The sequence below is a fragment of the Tarenaya hassleriana genome, unplaced genomic scaffold (assembly GCF_000463585.1).
Source record: "Tarenaya hassleriana unplaced genomic scaffold, ASM46358v1 Cleome9, whole genome shotgun sequence".
Taxonomy (NCBI): domain Eukaryota; kingdom Viridiplantae; phylum Streptophyta; class Magnoliopsida; order Brassicales; family Cleomaceae; genus Tarenaya; species Tarenaya hassleriana.
In genome coordinates, this window is record NW_010971389.1 from 3,891,617 (window position 1) to 3,910,144 (window position 18,528).

The 18,528-nt window shown below is 39.1% G+C and overlaps 4 protein-coding genes across 5 annotated transcripts in view; 3 read left to right on the plus strand and 1 right to left on the minus strand.

Moving 5' to 3' along the window:
- The window catches only part of LOC104804316 ((R,S)-reticuline 7-O-methyltransferase-like), a 2,807-nt gene extending 2,200 nt beyond the window's left edge, over positions 1–607 (plus strand). The window contains exon 2 of the mRNA XM_010528572.2: positions 163–607. Coding sequence (XP_010526874.1) covers positions 163–462 — 300 coding nt within the window. The 3' untranslated portion in view covers positions 463–607. The remainder of the gene's footprint in view (positions 1–162) is intronic.
- Positions 608–2,402: 1,795 nt separating this feature from the next.
- On the plus strand, positions 2,403–4,285 carry LOC104804317 ((R,S)-reticuline 7-O-methyltransferase-like). 2 transcript variants are annotated; one of them, XM_010528576.1, is made up of 3 exons: positions 2,403–3,313; positions 3,490–3,734; positions 3,839–4,285. In XM_010528576.1, exons 1-3 carry the CDS (start codon positions 2,555–2,557, stop codon positions 3,861–3,863), a joined length of 1,029 nt encoding a protein of 342 aa, XP_010526878.1. In that variant the 5' UTR covers positions 2,403–2,554; the 3' UTR covers positions 3,864–4,285. The 2 variants fall into 2 exon arrangements, with proteins under 2 accessions (XP_010526878.1, XP_010526877.1); XM_010528575.1 differs by having other exon boundaries at positions 3,490–4,285.
- Positions 4,286–5,646: 1,361 nt separating this feature from the next.
- Positions 5,647–8,594, plus strand: LOC104804318 (F-box/LRR-repeat protein 10). The gene is made up of 5 exons (XM_010528578.1): positions 5,647–5,730; positions 5,812–6,041; positions 6,389–6,594; positions 6,712–6,805; positions 6,951–8,594. Exons 2-5 carry the CDS (start codon positions 5,835–5,837, stop codon positions 8,424–8,426), a joined length of 1,983 nt encoding a protein of 660 aa, XP_010526880.1. The 5' UTR covers positions 5,647–5,730; positions 5,812–5,834; the 3' UTR covers positions 8,427–8,594.
- Positions 8,595–10,665: 2,071 nt separating this feature from the next.
- On the minus strand, positions 10,666–18,256 carry LOC104804319 (transportin-1-like). Its single transcript, XM_010528579.1, has 29 exons — positions 17,982–18,256; positions 17,078–17,365; positions 16,885–16,974; positions 16,670–16,747; positions 16,499–16,579; positions 16,184–16,234; positions 15,878–15,963; positions 15,660–15,726; positions 15,497–15,553; positions 15,380–15,409; positions 15,198–15,257; positions 14,958–15,071; positions 14,638–14,751; positions 14,457–14,555; positions 14,255–14,380; positions 14,103–14,177; positions 13,924–13,995; positions 13,687–13,797; positions 13,287–13,370; positions 12,966–13,073; positions 12,639–12,740; positions 12,409–12,471; positions 12,259–12,333; positions 12,073–12,144; positions 11,840–11,964; positions 11,696–11,747; positions 11,547–11,615; positions 11,378–11,437; positions 10,666–11,262 (listed from the first exon to the last, which is right to left on the minus strand). Exons 1-29 carry the CDS (start codon positions 18,165–18,167, stop codon positions 11,179–11,181), a joined length of 2,679 nt encoding a protein of 892 aa, XP_010526881.1. The 5' UTR covers positions 18,168–18,256; the 3' UTR covers positions 10,666–11,178.
- Between the last annotated feature and the right edge of the window lie 272 nt (positions 18,257–18,528).

The following is an 18,528-nucleotide window of genomic DNA, read 5'->3' on the forward strand; positions in this document are numbered from 1 at the left end:
CGCCTGTACCCGCCGAAAATCGCAACCGCTCCGTTTGCGGGTAACGGCGGTGCAACCAGTCGCTCCCTTAATAACAAAAATAAGTAATCTTGACAAGTTTTTTCTCTCTCTCTCTATATATATATATATATAATTATATAATGCAAGATTACATTGTGACAGTGGGTTTTACACGATTGGGACGATGAAGCATGCATAAAGTTACTGAAGAAATGCAAAGAAGCAGTTCCTAAAGAGAAAGGGAAAGTGGTAATAGTGGAAGCTGTGTTGGGAAATAAGAAGGGCGACAAGTTAGAGTATGCGAGACTGATGCTGGATATGGTGATGATTGCTCATACGACCAAAGGCAAAGAACGGACAATGGAGGAATGGGATTATGTTCTTACAGAAGCTGGATTTGTTCGGTATGAAGTGCGAGACATTAACGATGTTCAGTCTGTCATCATCGCCTACGTTTCTTAGCATAAGGAAGAGAGACTCGTGCATGAAGACGAACGTGAAGAGAAAATCATGCAGATCCCTAATGTGCCCTCGAAATAAAATAAAATAAAAACTCAAAGTTGGTCGTTTTCACAAATTAATATAATTAAAATCCATTATGCTTTCATTATGTTTACTATTTTAAAAAAACTTTGTGATATAAAACAACTGCGATCTTCGAGGGAAGATTCTCGCACTGGGTTCAAACCCAAGCGTGGGGAGGGACATTCACCTGGACTTCCCCGATCCTCGGAGAGATGTAGTCGGGTAAAAGGTCCGGTGAACTTCCGGATTATAAAAAAAAAAAAAAAAATTCTAAGGGAAGATCCTTACATCCCTCCGACATGGGAAACCCTAACAGAATAAAAAAAAAGGACTGATAAATCGGGTTTTGGTATTATATTAGATTTAAGATAATTCAAAATAGATTTTGGATTTTAAATCATGAAAATATAGATTTGTATACCCTTTTCAATCTAGCAAACGGAACCAAACCGGCTTATAATCCGGTTCTGATGGATTATATTTTAACCAAGTATAATGTACTCGCATGAAAAGGATAGTAAAATGATGATGTTCAATGGCCGTTGTTGCTTAATTATGGCTCTTAGTGGCAAAATGGAAAAAGAAGATTCTGAAAAAGGAAAATATTTCTATCATTTATGATTGCGATAGTGGCAGATTACCTAAAACGGATGTTAGAAATTGTCTAAACCAAAACCGTCGGGATAATAAAAACATAAAACACCAAATTAATACATTTCTTTTTGTTAACGCAAAACCGATAAAATAATGAAAGAGAGAAAAGCATTTAATGTCGGCCCATAAAGGCACCTTTATTCACTCTGTGCATTTTACTCCTACACGTCTCTTGCTACTAATGAGATTTCAAATCCAAAAACCCAATCCAAATTATTTGGATTCGTCATTAATTAAACTTTAAAAATAAAGTAAATTTGTATTTCATATATATAATCTCTGTTTTATTTGTTTTGTCTTGTTTATTTTCGTTTTATTTTAGACTACATAGTCACCACAAACCGGTTCGTAACCAAAATGTTTTATTTTTTAAAAAAGAATTTTTTTTTCTTCATGTTTTTATTTGAAATGTATGTTTTTTTTTCATGTTGACTAGGAAAAAGTACATCTAAAGAAAGTAAAAAGCATCATCCTTCACAAAAGTTTTGTTAGAAGTGCTACATAATTTCTTTTGATCACATTGTGAGAAAATTTTAAATTCAGAATAATCATGTTTATCTTTTGAGATTTCTGATGGTAATTTGGATTAGTAGACCTTATCATTAACTGCTACTCAGTACACTAATTTTAACCAAGTGATGAATTTATTCTGATGATAATGGAATCATTAATGAAATACCAAATATAACATAATATTTAAAATAATGCAACTACATTGTCAATTAATTACGTTTTCAATTCTAACATAATTTATTTGTTCAAACTTAATTTTTAACATGGGTTTCTCTAGAAGACACAAAAATAAATTTTCGAAAATTTTCGAATATCAGAATCCAAACCTAAACTAACAAAAATGGAAAATTATATCCCAATTCGAATCCAAATATTTGGCTACTTCAAAAATATTTGGAAATCCACTCGTGTATAAAACCGAAAAAAAATTAGGTTAAGAGATAATTTTATAAATAGTTCAATGAATTTCACAGATAAGTCTTAGGTTTAAAGTGTTTTTGTGAAGGAATCGGATAACAATTTATAAACAAATGTGGTGGATCTAAGATATTGTTTGGTTTTTTAATATTAGATCAAAACGTAAAGTAATCTGGGCCGTTTTTTTTTCATATTTCTAATTTAAATTCTTCCATACCAGCTAGCTGAAATTATAAAAAACCGTCGATTACTTTTGTTTCCAAGGAATATCATTCATTATCAAAGCGAAACGTTCCATCGATAGTGACAAAACCCTCAAAAGAAGAAAAGATTACTTTCTCTCTGTTTGTACAAACCTTCACATCGATGGACTCACGGGCCACCTAAACACACCAAACCTCATCTCCTTCACTCAGCCACAACCACTGGTTGGAGAAACCCTACAATGGAAGAAGAAGAAGCAAGAGCTTCGGTGGATATATGGAGATATGTGTTCGGATTCACTGACATGGCCGTCGTGAAGTGTGCCATCGAGCTCAAGATTCCAGAAGCTGTCGAGAGCCATCCGTCACAGCCCGTCACTCTAGCCGAGCTCTCCACCGCTGTCGCTTGCTCTCCGCCCCTCCTCGGCCGTATCATGAGGTTTCTTTCCCACCAAGGCATCTTCAAAGAAGTTATTACCAAAGATGGCCTTGTCGGCGGCTACTTAAACACACCTCTCTCTCGCCTCATGATGAGCTCGAACCGTGACGACAAATCAAAGGCTCCTTTGATTCTCATGGAGAGCAGCCCCGTGATGCTGGCGCCGTGGCTGAAGCTGAGTGCCGTCGTCTCCAACGCTGCCACCGAGGAGGGCTCGCAGCCCTTTGAGGTGGTGCACGGGAAGGATGTATGGGCCTACTGTGCAGAGGATCCGAGACACAGCGAGATGTTCAACGAGGCGATGGCTTGTGATACAAGGCGCTTGGTCCCTGTGATCGCCGGCGCATGCTCGGACGTGTTCGAGGGGGTGTCGACGGTGGTCGACGTTGGTGGCGGGAAAGGTGACGCACTGGGGGTTTTGGTGAAGGCGTTTCCATGGATCAAAGGCTTCAACTTTGATCTTCCTCATGTCGTTGAAACTGCTCTAAAGTTCGATGGCGTTGAAAACGTTGGAGGCGATATGTTCGAGCGTGTTCCTAACGCCGACGCGGTTTTCATCAAGGTTAATTATTTCATGTATATAGTTACCAGTCTCATCACAATGACAAAAAAGTAACCTTAAAGTTTTCTCTGTATCCCCTGCATTTGCCACCACTACGTACGTAGGAAGGAGAGTATAGTCTAATATATATATATACAAAGAAGTTGTATATATAATGCATGATTGTATTGTGACAGTGGGTTTTACACGACTGGAACGATGAAGTATGCATAAAATTACTGGAGAAATGCAGAGAAGCGATCCCCAGGAAGGGAGGGAAGGTGGTAATAGTGGACGCTGTGGTGGGAGAGAAGAAGAAGGGCGACAGGTTAGAGTACGCGAGACTGATGCTGGACATGGTGATGATGGCTCATACGACCAGAGGCAGAGAGCGGACACTGGAAGAATGGGATCATGTTATTACCGAAGCTGGTTTTGCTCGGTATGAAGTGCGAGACATAGACGATATTTCATCTGTTATCATCGCTTATGTGTCTATATAGATATGTATTGTCCCTCCTCAACATCCCTTGCTCACTGAAGCAGGTCTCCCCCGATCATGATCCAGTAACACAAGAAGACCTTTCATCCCTCCAAATTCCCCAAACTCAGGTTCCCCTATCATCATCTCATATTTCTCTGCATAGGGAATGCATGTCTGGTTCGAAAGAACTTGTTCAAGACAATCAACCATCTCCACCGACATAGTTTCTACACCACCAACTATTTATCATTGTCAACATTCTGTTTTGATTGGGACGAAGAATTAGTGGCAGAAACGCAACGAATTCTACACGCTCGTTCCTCCACTGTAGCTACAACTCAAGATTTTCGGTATAACCTTCACTCTTGTGTTAATAAAGTCTTCTTTGATTTCACACTAGTCGGGAAAGGTTCGTAAGGAAAAAGGTAAACTTTAGATTTTTACTCTTGATTATAATTTTTTGAATATTTATCTCCCTGTATGTGAATGGATCATATTTTTTAGGCCAAGTGTATTGTATTCGCATGACAAAGATTGTAAAATATGAATATAATTAAATAGTGTATATAAGATGATATTCTATTCATTAATAGTATTCTAACTAAATTGTCAGTTAATTAGGGTTTATTATGAATTTATTTTGACTCAGCAGTAGCGTTGAGCTAATAAAATCGGATTAAATTCCTTAATTTTCAACCTCATCTTGAACATGGGCCCCTACCATAAACAACTTTACATATATACATACATATATATATATATATGTGTATATAGAGAAAGAGAGGTGATAATACCAATATTCAAATAAAGAGGTATAATAATATCATCATGTAAGCCCAATCAAATATTCTAGATCAAAATTTATTATATCTAATATTAATGTTGATCACTGGTGCTTCTGAAAATTTACACAAGTTGTACATTTTAAAAGAATGAATTCCAGATAAAATATTTTGGATAAATAAATTTCATTCTTTATTATGAGAGTGTACTCTCCTTGTATTCTTTTTATCAATTATTTTTTAGATTATCCAAATCAGCATTGGAAAGATAAGATTTTTTTTATATATTCTAATTATCTAAAATAATACTTACAAATTTATGTTTTACGCAAAAACTCATTAGTGTGGATACTAGAATCTTTTGATCCCGATTTTTTTTGTTTAAATTATAGGTTATTTTTTAGTTATTTTTATATAGATGGGAAATTTTTGGTAGTTGCTTTAATTTTAATTTTTTTGGAATGTTTTGTCTGAATAAGAACATTAAAATAAATTCAATACACGTAAAAATAAATGATCCTCCATCTTTTTTGTCAATTATTTTTATTTGGGTAAAATCCCTAAAAAATCTTCAACTTGCAAAAATATATACAAATAAACTTTGAACTTGAAAAACTGTCATTCAATCCCGAACTTGTAACTTGTCACTGAATAAAACCTCGAACTTGCAAATTATTACTCTAATTAACCTTTGACCGATTTGACCACAATTTCAGGCGATCAGAAATCCACGTATTAACGGATTACTGATATCACCTTATACACGTTATCAATTTTAATTTTAAAAATGACATCAGCAATCCGTCAATACGTGGATTTCCGATCGTTTGAAATTGTAGTCAAACCGGTCAAAGGTTTATTAGAGCAATAATTTGCAAGTTCGAAGTTTTATTCAGTGACAAATTACAAGTTCGGGGATTGAATGACAGTTTTTCAAGTTCAAAGTTTATTTGTATATATTTGGTGTTTTACCCTTTTTATTTATTATTCTTACTAGTATTTTATAACTAAATATCAAATATTATTAATAGAATATTGGAGAAATAAATTATAAATACACCCAAGTTATTATATTAATTTCTTGTGAATTGGATCTCAGAGCATTTCGAATTCGAGCACTTGGGGATCTAAGATTCAGCCTCAGACAATCTCACGCCAGCGACGCCATCACTGTAATCTCTTCCCTTATTCTTCGGATTGAAAGTTCCTAGCGCGTGAAATCTTCTAATCGAACTCCATCGCCGGATTCATAGATCGAAGAAGAGAGAACCCAGAGATGTCTGCCACTGTCGGCGCCGGCGGCCGAGGAGATTGCGGCCGTTGCGACGGAGGGAGGAATCTGGATCTGTTACCGGCGGCTCTGCTGGAGACTGTCATGACGAAGCTCGACGTAGCTTCCCTCTGCTCTTTGGCTTCCACTTGCAGAACACTCAGGAGCTGCGTCTCTCGTGTCCTTACCTTCGCTCCCAACTTTCACATCTTCGTGAGTAAAATTTCACTGTTTCCTTTCCGATTCATTTCCAATTCGTATTATTGTGGGCAAATTGTCGTGTTTGGAAATGTCTGTATACCGAGTTGGTGTTCTTAGGGTTCCACGGGAAATGGATTTGATGTTCTTATAGAATCTCTGTATGGAGAAGGGGGTTCGTGATATCGAGATCGTTTTTGTCCTCTGGGAATTTGAAGCTATAAACTTGGAATGATTATGCTTGTATAGGATTAAAATTTCATGAACATCTGGTAAATAGTTTACAGGGAAGAATTACGCGATGTATGAACGGGTCTCAAAGTTTAGAGCTTGACTTAGGCTGCCATGGTTCTCGGTTTCAGAATATCGCCCTGCCGATGGAAACTGTCAGGCCATTGTTGCTTCCGAATCAGCAACTCTCAAGTCTCAAGCTTGACTGTGGACGGCTTAACAATTCAGCCATTGGCATGATGGTGCGGCCATCTTTGCAGGAGCTATGTCTTCAGAACTGCCGTTGTTTCAGCGGTGACCTTCTTTATGAAATTGGTAGGAAATGCAGGGATTTAAGGTATACATGCTTCCGTGGTTGTGGAAATTGTGACGCTTTTACTATGTTTTCGAGATCAACTTCTTAAGAACAGTGTGCCTTTTTTGATGAATTTATCATATTTTCATGTAAATCCAGGTTCCTTCGTTTGGGTTCAGTGGCAGATAAAAGTAGTCTAAGCATTAGCCGTCATGCTCTGGAGGAGTTGCTACATGGTTGCTCCCGCTTAGAGGTCTGAATTCTTAATTAACATACGCAGGAATTTGCAGGCAAATCTGTTGCGATATGTTTTTATTTTGTTTCATATTCTTCTCTTTTGTTCTACGATGGACTTTTTTTCTGGGTCTTGGTCTCATCCCGATATGCATTCTTGTCAGGTGTTGATGCTCATGTTTGACCTCTCGTTGCATTTGCGTCCTGGCGATGTTCGCATTTTCGAATCGGTCTCTGATAAACTTACTCATCTTGAGCTTGGACACATCACTTCAAGAATGATGACACAACTGCTTAGCCCACCACCTGGAATACCGGGGCAGGATAGCAGTAGGGTTCCTCCGACCATTCTCAAAAACGTTCAGCGGTTGCGCCTCTCAGTGGATTCTATTTCCGATGCTCTGGTCAGGGCGATATCAAGATCTCTTGTTTCACTGACACATTTGGATTTACGAGATGCGCCCCTCGAGGATCCAAGGCAGTTTGCGGATCTCACCAATTCTGGACTTCAAGAGATTAATCAAAACGGTAAGCTCAAGCACCTTTCTCTTATCCGCAGCCAGGAATTTCACCCTACCTATTTCCGGAGAGTTGATGATCAAGGGATGCTCTTTCTTGCTGACAAGTGCTGGGGCATGGAAAACATCTGTCTTGGTGGGTTCTGTCGGGTTACTGATGCGGGTTTCAAGACCATTCTGCACTCTTGCTCGAGTCTCTGCAAGCTTAGTATATATCACGGGCCTAAGCTAACGGATCTTGTTTTCCATGACATCTCGGCTACTTCTCTTTCGCTGAGACATGTGAGCCTAAGAAGGTGCCATCTTCTGACCGACCATGCCATTCAAAAGCTGGCTTTAAATCTCAAGCTAGAGAATCTCGACTTGAGAGGATGCAGAAACCTCGGGGATGAAGCCTTACGTGCCATTTCCCATTTGCCGGAACTGAAGGTTTTACTTCTGGATGGTACCGATGTAAGCGATGAAGGACTCTCGTACCTGAAAGATGGAGCATTGGGTTCATTAGCTTCTCTATCGGTAAGAGGGTGCAAAAATTTGACCGATAAATTCGTGTCTTCCTTATTCGATGGATCCTCTAAACTAGAGCTGCGTGAACTGGATTTGTCCAATCTACCTGGCCTCACCGATGATGCTGTTCTAACTCTGGCAAGGGTCGGAGCCCCGATCACGAATCTCCGACTAAGAGAATGTGGCCTCATAGGGGACAAATCTGTTATGGCTTTAGCTTCTACAATGGTAAGCGAAGACAAGTGTCCAGGAAGTAGTTTGGTTCTGTTGGATCTTTACGACTGCGGTGGCATCACTCAACTCTCATTCAAGTGGTTAAAGAAACCGTATTTCCCGAGGCTTCGATGGTTAGGGATCACGGGAAGTGTGAATAGGGACATTGTAGATGCGTTGGCGAGGAGACGGCCGTATTTGCAAGTCGCTTGCCGTGGAGAAGAGCTCGGGAACGAGCAGGAGGATGACTGGGACTCGGCAGACGTGCACCAACATATTGAGGCGCAAGGAGATGAGCTTGAACAGTGGATTATGGATGAAGATGGTGACATTGAAATGGAAGATACAGAAGACGAGGACATGGAAGAAGGCGGGGGCGAAGAAGAAGAAGGCGACGGATAATACAGGACGAGGCCCCGACACGGGGTGGGGTTCACCTCTAAAGAGTGGGTGTTTATCCGAATCTGAAACTGAAAGACACTGGTGTTGTTCGTGTAAACTTGATTGGTTTGATGCATCCATTATGATAAAACTCAGAAGTATGAAGGAATTGCTTTAGGGTTTCAATTCTTTTTTAGTCCAAAGCCAAAGTTTCTCATTTTATATATTTTTTTTATAGAAAAAAATCGGGTTTTTGGATCGGTCCGAAATCTTATTTGAACCCGATCTGAAAATCCGAGTTTTTTCCGGTCTATAAATTCAAACTCGAACCCCATCACCTTCGGGCAAAAATTGACATAGTTCTTTCATCCGAGACATTAAGGCAAATTAATTGCGGCCAATCTGGTGTTATATATATATATAACATTTAATTTTTGGGTAATTCAAATGTGACATTGGGTCATTGATCTTCTTTTAACCAAATGTTTCTTTTTTAGTCAACTTATGGATATTACAATTAGGATATTTTTTTCTTTTCAGTTATGTAAAACAGGATATCTAATTAACATATAGTTTTGTCCAAGTACAATATAATTTTAAAATTGATTTAAAATGACCTCTTAAATCACACTACACTAATACAAAACAAATTCTTCCTATAAAATAAATTGAATTCAAACCGAATAAAATCTAAAGGGAGTTATAATCAATATAAAAACGAATATTCAATAAGTATAATTTTCTCTTAATAATTTTAAATGTTGAAACCCAAAAAAATCAGAAATACCCACTACCAATTGTCAACACAAATTTAATATAACCAGACACAAAAATCCATGCAAATTTTATTGAAAAAAAAAAGATCTACTTCTGAAAAAAAGAAGAAGAAGATCCAAAATTAAAATTTAAAAAGAAAAACAAAGACTGACAATTCCAAAAATACCCTTAAATCAGCCAACCCTCGGAAAAAAAATCCTCGTCGTCCTCCTCCTCGTCGTCGTCATCGTCACCATCGTCCTCCGCGCCTCCCTTGCGTTTCCCGAATACCGTCCTGAGAACCGCCAAAACGATGCCGTTGAAACACCCAGTGCAACCGTACTCATTCCCTCCCATTCTGCCGCCTACGCCCACCGGCTGCAAGTACGCCAGAGCCGCCTGCATTACCAGCGGGTTCCTGATCGCCGCCCCGCCGCCGCCGATTCTTCTCCGGCCGCGTCCTTTGGACTCGTCCACCGGTGAAGCCATCGACGAAGGTATCACGTCCCTCAGGCTAGTGTACGTCACAGTTTCTGCCTCTATCGCCGTCTGCTGCTGCTCCCTCATTTTTTTTTAAATTCGCGGTTTAAAAATTATCAGATGGATGAAAAATGTGAACGAGTGGATGATTTCCGCAGTAACAGAGGAGCTCGGTTTTCCGGCGGAGATTTGTGTTTTTTCCCCTGAAGAGATAAATTTTCCAGGAATCGCCGAGAAAATCCTGCGAGGGTTTTTTGTATTTTTTTCTGTGCGCTCGGAGACTGAGCGGCAGACAGCCACGTTGGCGGCGCGTGTAGTTCACCGACTACGGCGCGTGAGGTAAGAATCAAACAGCTGTGAGTACTTGATGAAATATGGATTTTATATATTATAAAGTAGGTTAATTAATTAGTTCATAATAAAGATTAAGCGTGTGGCCAGAGATAAGCTTGGGATATCATATTATTATTACCAAAAATATGCACGATCCTTTTAGATCCGTTTGCTGTTTCAGCATGGAAATAAAAAATATAATTTTCACAAAACGAGCGAGGGTGGGTTCAACTCACCCGATTTTCTTCTAAAATTGCCATTAATTTCCAGCATCAACCTGGATAGGTATTCTGGTTTGGCCATATACACAATTAAATAATATATAATTACATCTGAATCAAATAGGATTTATTTTCATTTTTTAAAAACAAAAAATTCTAGCGAAAATATTTTATTTTAAAAAAACTATTTTTTCAAAACGAATATAAGAATCCAATGGATTAACTTTTACAAAACGGAAAAATTAAATTTACAACTGTGGTGACCTCAGCAAAGATCGGATTCTGCATCCAAATTGAAGAAATTACCAAAAATACTCTTTAAAATATCTACAGAAAAGGAACACTTAAAACCAACAAGTCTGCGTATAAATAAGACAGAACGTTCTTCAGACAAAATTTCCCTTTTCTTCAAACCTGTGGGGGACACACAAAAAACCCATAAGCCATGTGACTGTGCTTAAGACAAAACATAGAAACTCATAATTTTTTTTTTAAAATTTTATTTTGTGGAGTATAAACAGATCCAAAGCCCACACACAAGAGGTGGGATCCAAAATCTGAAACTTTCTTCGCTCTGTGGGTACACCAAATCACACCAAAATGGCAAAAACCGATCGAACAACAATCTTGCCTCATGAAACTGATCCTATCTTTCCTCAAATAACCGGAAGAAAAACCCTGAAAACGATATAATAGAACAGCAGCAGCAGCAGAAGGAAAAGAAATCCAACACATTGTCTCGAGAGTTCAACACGACCCCTGTACTCTCTCTCTCTCTCTCTGGTCTTGAATCCTTCATATTCCATAAATCTTGCAAAAAAGGAGGTGATCATATGCTGATCTCTGCAGCTCAAACTCCATGGTTTCTCCATCGTTGAAGTGAATGATGAAGAACGTATAGCCAAATAATTTCTCATCTGGGGGAAGATACACAAACAAATTGCCAATGGGGGACACTAAAACTGGCGTGTGTGCTCATCATCTTACACTTGATATCTTGCAAGCCTTTCCTTTACAGGAGGATCCAAAGCAGACATGCACTCCTCCCATGCCCCGTTTCTCAGCATCTGAATCCAAAAAAAAAAAAAAGAACAAACCCAATTCAAATCCGACATCTGTTTGACGTTCTTTTACACGAGGACGTTTAAAACTGAACACAGGGTTTGGGTTTTTCCTTTCTACCTGTTTGTAGCCATTTAGAACTTGGCAGACTTCGTTATGGAGGTCTTCGCTTCTTATTTCCTGCCCAAAAGGTAAAGGTTTGCACTGTGTCCATCAACCTATTGTTCATCATTCACTACCGAGATTCACGAAGTACGGAAATCATATTTAAGTTCTTTCGGACACTTACATGCCAACTTGCGAGGGCTTTGCACAGATGAACAAGCGAATTTACAGCCCCTTGTGGATTTACTTTGACCTGAAAAAGATACGGAGAATGCTCGTAAGGGGGCTTGATTGATAAGTACAAGTACTGAGCAAACATAGTATATAGAATACCATTGCACATAACCCTCTGAATGCATCTTCCTTCTCGATATCATCGCGTATCCTGAAAAGAAAGCATTGGTGAGGGATTGTTTCTATGAGCAGGATAAGAGTTGGAGATTTATGAATCCACATCCAACACAAAAGTCTACTAACATTGACAATGCAATGCACCATGGTTGCATGAAGTGCTCCATGTGAGGTGCAACAAGGTCTGGACGAACCCATGCGAGTCTCCCAAGGGTGATTGCACTGTTTTCAATCAATGACTTGTGTATATTCTGCTCCACAACAAAGAGAACAAGATCAGATAGTAGGCATAGTCATGTCTGCCGATAAAATCAGACAGGACAGAAGCATTCTAGATTGTTTAGGGTTACTGGAGTCACCTCTCCATGCTGAAGAATCAGGCCAAGGCAAGAGACGACATTTATCACAACGGGTGAAACTTCCTGGCGGACCTGAAACGTATAGTTTTCTATTGTTCAACAGTCTGCCTAATTTAAGAATGAAGAGTGGAAAATTCAATCTCGGTATGGCTTTTCTTTTAAAAGAAATCTGATATCTTGTAATACCTTGACGGCTAACTCTCCAATGGCCCAGCAGGCATTATTTGCAACAGAAATGGTATCTCTAAGGAGGTTTATATTCTGTACAAAGCATAATAGAATCAAAATTCAAAAGAGAAGGATAATAGGTGAGAGAAATACAACTTAGATACCAACCAGTTGCTTGCTTGCAATATCAAGGAATTCACTCAAGCGAGGATGCAGGTAAACAGGGCATACCTGTCAGTGCATCAAAAACCCAACAATGACACAAGTAAGATTACAATGGATCTAATGACTGGCTTCTAATCTCATGTAACCATAAACTATTCTCAAACACACACTCCGTAGCTCCTTTGCCTTAAAGCTTCTAATTTAAAGTCCATTAGAGTATGTATGCAACTTACTCTTGCAAGGTCACCAACAAGAGCAAAAGCACTTTGTCTCACATCAGGAGCTTCATCCATACAACAATTGAGAAGCATATCCCTCAGATTACTTTGTGACACCTGCATTATAGCAAAAAAGGTGAGAATATATCAGATGATATGAATCGCCCAATAGAATCACGGAAAGGTTTGTCTGACCAAAGCCTGATCTGTAATGGACAGACAACTACAACAGGCATCCACCACTAAAATCATTCTATAGCAATAATTTTAAGGAAATCTGAACATTGTTCAGTGTCAGAGACCCATTGGGTAGAAAACTGCAATTCAGGGAAAAGAAAGTACCAGAGACTCTATCCCAATGCCAAGCCCTTCTGAAAGTCCAGAAAGTAAGTCAAGAGAACAAACAATGAATTCTTTGTCATATTGAACCCCAGCTGAAGCAGGATCAACCTGTAAACATATCCAAGCAAGCTTAATGCAAACAACAAACAAAAGCACGTTCTCGTAGCTGTATCGGCTCCAGTAAAATATTAAAAAGCTGTCACTAATCGAATGCAAGAATGTATCACTTATATCTAGCTGAGGGAAACAATGGGCAAGAAATAACTGGAGAAAAATGCTATTCTTCGATGATGAAAACTTTCAAAGTTTATGATATGGAACCTTAGCAAGTTGTTGAGACTGCAGGATATCCATGCATCTCTGGAAAACAGACGGAGCAAATTGAGAGAACCCCACACCTAAAGCCTGCAAGAAGTAGGAAAAACCCGTTACATATAGACAGTTTATGTTGCAGTTCAGGCTCTTGTTAATAAAAAGGATGATGAGACGAATCAACTGATATACTAATGGCTATATCATATTTCCGAGATTGGAAATAGTCTGCTACAAATTAACTTGCTTACACCCCCAGTTTGCATTTCCAGTGATTCAACGCAGCACTAAATCATTGAATCACTAAACAGAGTGCATTTATTGACTATCGAGTAATGAAAGTTAAATTCACTTGCGCAACAGACTCAAGACCTTACGAGTATTCCCCAAGCATTGAGCTATTCCATACCTGCGCAATGGATGTGAAGCATTCTAACAATGGAAAGAGATCTTTGTCTGAGTTTGAAAGCTGTTGCCACTTTGCAATAAGTGGAGGCATCAGAATCTCAAGACAAGCAGGCTGCACAGGATCCAATATAAAATCGGCAACACAAGTTAGATAAAAGGACTGGTATATGCAAGTTGAAAATTAACAGAAGGGCTAAATCGAGGACAAAAAAAACTGGGGATAAGCACAATCATCTACCTTGTTTAGCTCCCCTCCAACAGAATCTGCCAGTGTTCCAATAGCATCATAAACAATTCTTAAGTTCCGCCTCTGGATGTAAAATTATTGCATGTTATGATAGATTTGAACAAAAATAGCCGCCTTAAATATTTAACTCCAGTAAGATAGAGTAGTTAGCTCCAGGAGAATCAAACAACCTGATACTTTCCAAATGCGCACATTAGATGCTGCAATATTACTCCCAAGTGAGGCACTAACTCTTCAGCAGCCTCCTGCAGGTTAATAGAAATTTGCATGGTCAATCATCATCCAAAGCAGATATGACACCCCCCCCCCCAAACGTAGGTACCTCTTCAAGAGTTGCAAAAGCAGAACAAGCAGCTTCCTGGACCCGCTTGTTTGTATCCAAGAGTCTCTGAAGAAGACCCGTAAGCACTTTCTCGAACTGTTCATAGCCCTTCTGATGGCCAATTTCCTGGAAAAGAACAGGGAATCATTTAACAAGTCTGCTTGGGCCATATAAAGGGAGATATATCATGTGCAAGTCATACCTGGATTATATACTTGCTAAATCGAGACAGAGTCCAGCAAGATATGCTTCGAATGAGAGGGAACTTATCATCTAAAAGCGGGATTAGAAATGCTACAATCTGCAAAAATGAAGTTCAAGCACCTTCATGTCACTGATGTCGGTAACTGAATGATCACGACAAAGACTAACAACAAACTTGCCTCAGAGAGATGAGGATAAAGACCATTAATGCAGCCTTCAGCAATGGCTCCAAGAGACAAAACGGCAGCCTCTCTTTCTTTCCAAGATTCATCACCAGCAGTCGACAGTTTTGCCTGCAAAACATTAATTTAGCCTGGTTCCTTGTGTTCATTCCGCAAGACTGAAGATTTAAACAGAAAATTTTACATGAGACATCAGTAATCAAATCTTAACACTATACAAAGTTCCGTTACACTAATGCACAGCTAACGCCTTCCTGAACAGAAAAACAGTGATATACATGTGCAGAAAAATGAAAAAAAAAAGACAGAACAATAACCTGAATAAGGGGCATGAGTGTTGGAAGGATCCCATCTCCAAAAACATTAGAGAGAATGTCAACAGCTGCTGCACTGCACTTCCTTAAATTCCACACATTATATGAATCATCGTCCTGTACCCGAAGAAGGTCATTGTAGCAGGATCAACAGATCCGATATTTGCATCACACAATTCAGAAGCAACAAATGCACCACCATATTTTCAACTAAAATGAGGGAAAGGAAAGTCAGCCACATACATCGTCATCAACATCCTCTGATCCATGAAACTTCGATGTATGAAAGCGTGGTTTCAAGTCCTGTAACGTGAAACACCATGAACGACAGCTGAAGAGAATGGATATGTGTGTGTGTGTGTGTGTGTGTGCACGCACGCATGCCTGTGAAAAACATCAATTTCACTAAGGACAATCAATAGTACCTGGTCCCGGTCTGGTTCAGATTCATCCTCCTGAAAAAGTGAACGGTTTCGCATGACATACAACAGTCAAGTTTATTGATAAAGAATGTAAAACACAAAAAATAACAAAAAACCCACCTCTGCTTCCAAAAGTGACTCATCGTCATCTGCATAAGCCATGTTTGAAAGCAAAACCTGCAACAGGTATCAAAAATATTTTAAAATGATTAATTTTATACCAACTCAATGTACATTTCAGATGCCTAAGTCCAAACCAAAACCAGAACAAGTATCAACATACTGGTATTAGACGAGGCAGGAATTCTTTTAAGTTCTCTGGCGGCAGTTGAGCATCACAATATGCAGACCTGCCAAGCCAAATATACTTTGAGAATTGAGATAGGCTCAGGAGAGAAGTTACAGCAGATGGACATCTTGAGGAACAGGACCACACCACTGCTTAACAAAGTTACAAAATAAAGAGCTAAGTTAACATATCATCATAAGAATGGAAATCACCAGAATTCACATGCTTCAAGAGCCACTTCTTCATCAGGGTCCTTGTTCACTTGTAGAATGTATTCTATGACATTCCTGAGATGCGGCTGAATGAAAGAATATGTGTCAAATGCAAAACAGGATATCCACAGAAGATAGACAATAAAATGAGATTACGGATTTCACCGCCAAAGCCTAGATGCATGATTGAGGCAAGGGTCTAATAGATGATTGAGAACCAGATGTAAGACCCTCACATAAACAGGGGCAATACTAGAAAAAAAAATCTAAGGAACGTATACATTAAAGGCACAACGAAGTACAAACCTCTAAGAACGAGGGACAGATTTCAATAAGCTGTACAAATGCTGCACAGACCTGCCAAGCATATAAGGAGAAAAATAATCAACAGAAGCATAATAACTACAAAATTAAATTGGGAGTCTGATCAGAACATATGACAGCTAAAGTGTCCAATGCAAAATCACAAAACTGGTTTCCTTTTTCTTATTAGAGAGTGCGTAACTAAATGGAGAAAACCAATTTTATGTCCTCAAATTCATTATGAAATCAAACCAATACTAGGAGACTAACACCAAAAGGTCAAAAGACTTAATAGGCCATCCGGCAAGAATGATTTACCAATTTTCTGACTTCTGCAGCAGGATCATTTGCAAGGACAAACAAACCCTGAAGATACTTATCCATGGAATGATACAAAGCCTGCAAAACATAAGACTGTCAGAATCTAAGTCTCTCCATAAGTCCATATCATACATCGGAGTCTATAAAAGTAGTTATCCATATACTTACAGCAGGCATTATGATGATATATTGGTTTACAGAACCCAAGGCAAGCTTCCTCAGTGAGGTATGAGGCGACTGGAAAAACTGCTCAAGTGAAACAAAGCTAAAAATTAAACTCACAAAACCAATTCTAGAGGAAGAAAACTAATTAAACTGGAACATTGCATGCTTTTCAACTGACTCAACATATCTGTGCAGCAAGAACAGAATCGGATACTAACATGAAATAGCCTAGGGAGGAGAATGTTGATAGGGCGTTCCGCTAAGCCAGGCACTTCTGAATCCAAGACTTGAGGAACATCCTCACAAACCTGTAAAATAAATTATTGGAAACATCAGTTTCCACAACTCGAACTTCAGGATAAACCCACGAAGAAACCTCACATCAGCATTACTTGGACTTAAGACTCATACCTTCGACAAAGCGTCCATGGCACCCTCCATATGATTCAGGTCATTACTGTCTAAACAATTTACAAGAGCTGGCAAAAGCTCAGGCCATCCAGAGACCCCCTCTAGTTGAACAATAACACTTATAATAGTTCCAACTGTTGTCCGAATTTGCCTGTCTGCTGCTCCCAAACAAGGCAGCAACTCTGACTTGATATATTTTTGGTTTTCTGGAGCCATGGATGCATATGCACCCCTTAGATTATTTTTCAGAAGCAACCCAGCAGCTTGCCTAACCTCTATGGACCTACCCTGATTATTTTACCAGTACACATTAGCAATGGCACAGAGATTCAGGCGTAATAAAACAGAACCTAAACGAATGATAACCACAATGGAGCGTTCCAAGAACAAAATTTCCAAGGTTCAACTCTTCAAATGTCATTAAAGGTCACTAGAAAAATTGTGTACACATAACATTGTTCTCTTGAGATTCGGGAATAAATGTAATCAAAGGCAATTAGGAAACGAGAATCGATCCAACTACAAAAATTAGGCAACATAAGCACGAGATGTTGAGACAAAATCCAATACGACCAAAACACAGACAAGGGCAACTCGGAATCAGACCTAGAAAACTCAGGTCTTTGGAACTAAACCTATGCAATGCAACACCCATAATTCTCCAACACATCGGAACAATCCGACAGAAACGCATATTACTAGTAAACAGAGAAACTAACAGAACCCAATAGCGAAACGAAGAAAACGATCCGGAACTCCAAAAGCCATGACAAAACGAGTTAGCTAGCGAAAAAAGAAGCCATCATCCCCACAAGTAGATTTAGTCAATTGCAAGGCAGGCAGAGAAACCACAGCCAGATGATTTTCTCGGGAAACGAACAGAAAAAGAGCGATAGAAAGGAACCTCGGCGCGAACGAGGATGAAGACGAGGTAGTTATTGAAATCGGGGAACTGAGAGAAGTGCTGAAGCTGCTGCCAAATCTGGGATTTGTCGACGGTGGAGGAAGGAGAAATCTGCTGCTCGAGGAGACCGCAGATCCCGGCGAGGCCATCATCCCGGGGCTGCCATGAAGCCGGAGCCGCCGCCATGATTGGTGACAATCTGGTAAATTCAGTCGTCGAGAGAGAGAAGAAAAAAGGAATTTGGTTCTTTGGACAAAAACACAGCGGAATGAGGGAGGAGGCTAAGTTTGGTTTTTGACGAGTTTCATTTTTTCTATTTTTGTAAATAATAATAATAATAATAAAGTCTGAAACGACTGTTTCTATGTTTTCTTAGTCTGTAGTGCCTACCAACACACGCGCGAGGCGAGCTTCGACTCGCTCTTTTTCCCCGATGTCTTTGTTCATTATTTTTTTTCCAGATGAAAAAAAGAAAAAGAGAAATAACTTTTTTACCCCCTTTTTGATGTAGTTATATTTATTTATGTGTGGGGTAAATTTATTGAGC